General features: G+C 44.2%; 1 protein-coding gene across 1 annotated transcript in view; it reads left to right on the forward strand.

Moving 5' to 3' along the window:
- Nucleotides 1-2,569, forward strand: part of LOC131933547 (acetylcholine-binding protein) — a 3,003-nt gene extending 434 nt beyond the window's left edge. Inside the window, exons 2-3 of the mRNA XM_059290271.1 lie at nucleotides 1,495-1,736; nucleotides 2,104-2,569. Of these exons, the coding sequence (XP_059146254.1) occupies nucleotides 1,495-1,736; nucleotides 2,104-2,520 (659 nt within the window). The 3' untranslated portion in view covers nucleotides 2,521-2,569. The remainder of the gene's footprint in view (nucleotides 1-1,494; nucleotides 1,737-2,103) is intronic.
- The last annotated feature ends 499 nt before the right edge of the window (nucleotides 2,570-3,068 follow it).

The following is a 3,068-nucleotide window of genomic DNA, read 5'->3' on the forward strand; positions in this document are numbered from 1 at the left end:
CATATGAACTCTACTCTATCTGCCCAGTGTGTATTGGGCACTCACCGGAAAAGATGGTGATGTATATGAATCAGTGGCGTAGCGAGGTCGGGTGTCACCCGGTGTGGCACTTAATGGTGCCCCCCCCCCCCAGAGGCGTAGCAACCCTTCCCGGCGCCCGAGGACAAGCTTCCAGTATTCGATTTGCATCCCCCCCTCAAACTTTCGATTTGCACCCCCCCCCCCCCTTCCACCCTTGTCGGGATTTTGCTCTTAAAAGACTTTTTAACACTCGAATTAATCACTTAATTAAGTGGAATTATCATTTTTCTCGATATATTTTACTATTTTTTGCCTTGGTGTTCCCCGCCCCCCCCCCCCCATAAATGATGTCACCCGGTTCAGTCCGCCGCCCGCCCCCCCCCCCCCCCCTCGCTACGCCACTGATTTGAATGTAATTACAGACATGTTTACTGAATAAAATTTTTCACTAAGTTTTTAATTTGATTCCGTTGAACCCCCTTGACTGACACACTTGTTACATTTTGAATTGCATTAACATTTCGGTTAAAAGAGAAAAGCCAGATAATTAATTAAATGATCGTCGATGATAAATTCGTGTTTTCACCAGCTATGGTATATGAAACATATGATATGATTTAGAGAGTGCTTGTAGTTGCGCCTTTTGGAGGGTTGTCTAAAATCTCTTACTCCTGTATCATGAAATGTCTTTTCGATTGGTAAACTACATTCGTAGCACAAGGGCACCCTGAAAGATTGTTAAATATTTGAATACAAAATAATTTTGTTATAACGCTTGATAAAAAATGTATACATAATTTTATTTTTCGATTTGTTTTCTTTTTCGTTTTAAATTCTAGTGTTTGGTAGGTGCTCCCTCTAACACAATTAAGTATTTAGTGTTAAGTTATGCGCCACATAGGCCGTTGACTTCGAATATAGCTTTCTTTCTTTTTAGATCTACTTCCATAGCCTTTGTCGAACCAAGAACAAACTACAAGGCAGCTGTTGTTTGATTTTGGAGTTGTCTCTCCTAGAAGAGTTTCTGTCCCCAGCTATGTTGCCTCATCTGCCCGAGGATTCGAACTTGAAATTGTTTGGTTTGGCAATTATGAGCCCTTACCGACTCAACCAAGCCGATCCTCTTTTCGGATTTGGTTCTTTGATTTGGCGTTCATGACAGACTTAATAACCATTTCTTCTCACTCTTTGCAGAGGCGTAGCGATGGGGGGGGGGGGCAGATGGGGCATTTGTCCCAGTGCGCCGACCTTAGGGGGCGCCAAAATGGGTTGGAAAAAGTGATCGAGAGTTTGAGAGGGGGGGTGCAAATCGAAAGTTTGAGGGTGGGGGGTGCAAATCGAAAGTTTGTCCCCGGGCGACGGGAAGGGTCGCTACGCCTCTGACTCTTTGATCACATACTTAGAAAACAAAAATATTCCTGAAGGCTTTGAAGACTTTACGATGACTGTATGTCCACCTTGTGTCTCCTTAAGCATCGGACAGTGCCTGGTCCAGTATATCGGACATTGTAAATCACATCCGTAAGACGTCCGACCCTGATGCCATACCACGTGACCGACACAGCCCACTGGAGGTGGAAGTCCAGTTCAATCCGGTGAACATTCTGGAAGCCGATCCCAAGACCAAGAGGACGGAACTGATCGTCTGGCAAGATATCCGTTGGAATGTCCGTTCCCTTGGCTGGGCAGAGCAGGGAATTTCCGACATCCATTCTGTAAGTATATACGTATATAAATAAAGAGATGAAAAATTAAATAAATAAATAGGCCTATATATATATATACGAGAAAAATGGCCCGTTGAGGAAGGGTACAACGGGCGCTAGGCTGATAGGGGGGGGGGGGCGGCACTTGGTATTTTCGTAGGGGGGGGGGGGTGGTCAACATTTCCCGGGGGGGGGGGGGAGGACACTTATAAAAGTATATGTTTTCTATATAAATTCCTTTTCGTTCGGGGGTCGGTCGAGTTTCTTCAGGGGGGAAGGGGGGGGGGGCGGCCGAAGTGATGCCTGGAAGAAACTCTGGTCTACTGTCGCCTGAGACTCTACAGACGGTATCCTAAGAAATCTGTTTTGTCTACAGGTCACTGTTCCTGCCAAATACCTGTGGTTGCCAGACTTGACTTTCTACAACACCATCTCCGCCCCTGAACCGTTGGTGCCGCAACTGGTCGTCGTCAACATTGACGGGGGCGTCCTGTGGGTGCCCAGCCTCAAGCTCACGACCCTGTGTGACGTCACCAGCGGCGTTTCCACCTGCGTCATCAAGATGGGGTCGTGGACGTACAGCGAGGATGACGTCAAGCTGACGGCTAAAACCTACGCGTCAAATTACGTCACAGATTCCTTGTATGAGCTGGTCAGCTCTGAGGTTAACGTGACCAATATTGTATACACGTGCTGTACCCAAGTCTACACACAAGCGGAGTTTAAAATTCAGTTCCGGAAGAAAACTGGGAAACGAAATAAAAAGATGAAATCGGAACAAACCCGGAAATAGTATTGAATGAAGATTTAGTCGACTGACCAAATAATATATAAAATACAAACACGACCATTTATATATGACAAACACAACAACATCATTGAAACAAATTGAAGGAGACGTATTTCGATAATGTATTCAAGAAGGTTTGTTATTACCAATACGCATGCGCACGCTACTTCTCATGTATATTTTGTGCATGTTTTTATTTGCAAAGTTAGATAGACATAAATTTTAACTTAGTTCGCTGAATAAAACTTGAACTACACTCTATGTCTTGTCATTTGTATATGAGCTGTTGCACCTCATAGTTATTTATGATATGAGTCTATGTCCCTACATTTTATGGCCGATATCCTGGAGATTCTCTTTGAAGCAGGGTAGCTAGACCTCATATGGTCAACAGGTGAACTCTACTTCATCTGCACCATTGATTGAAAAGAGTAATTATATTTCACTTGCTTGTCTAAGCTTTTAGAATAGAATGATCAATAACCTTCCACTTTAGAATCATGCCAGGTACTATTGTAGGCTGGCTTAAGACTCTCAAATCTTGAATATTG

Source organism: Physella acuta, unplaced genomic scaffold, assembly GCF_028476545.2.
Source record: "Physella acuta isolate Inbredline_101_S28 unplaced genomic scaffold, ASM2847654v3 ptg002547l, whole genome shotgun sequence".
NCBI classification, from domain to species: domain Eukaryota; kingdom Metazoa; phylum Mollusca; class Gastropoda; family Physidae; genus Physella; species Physella acuta.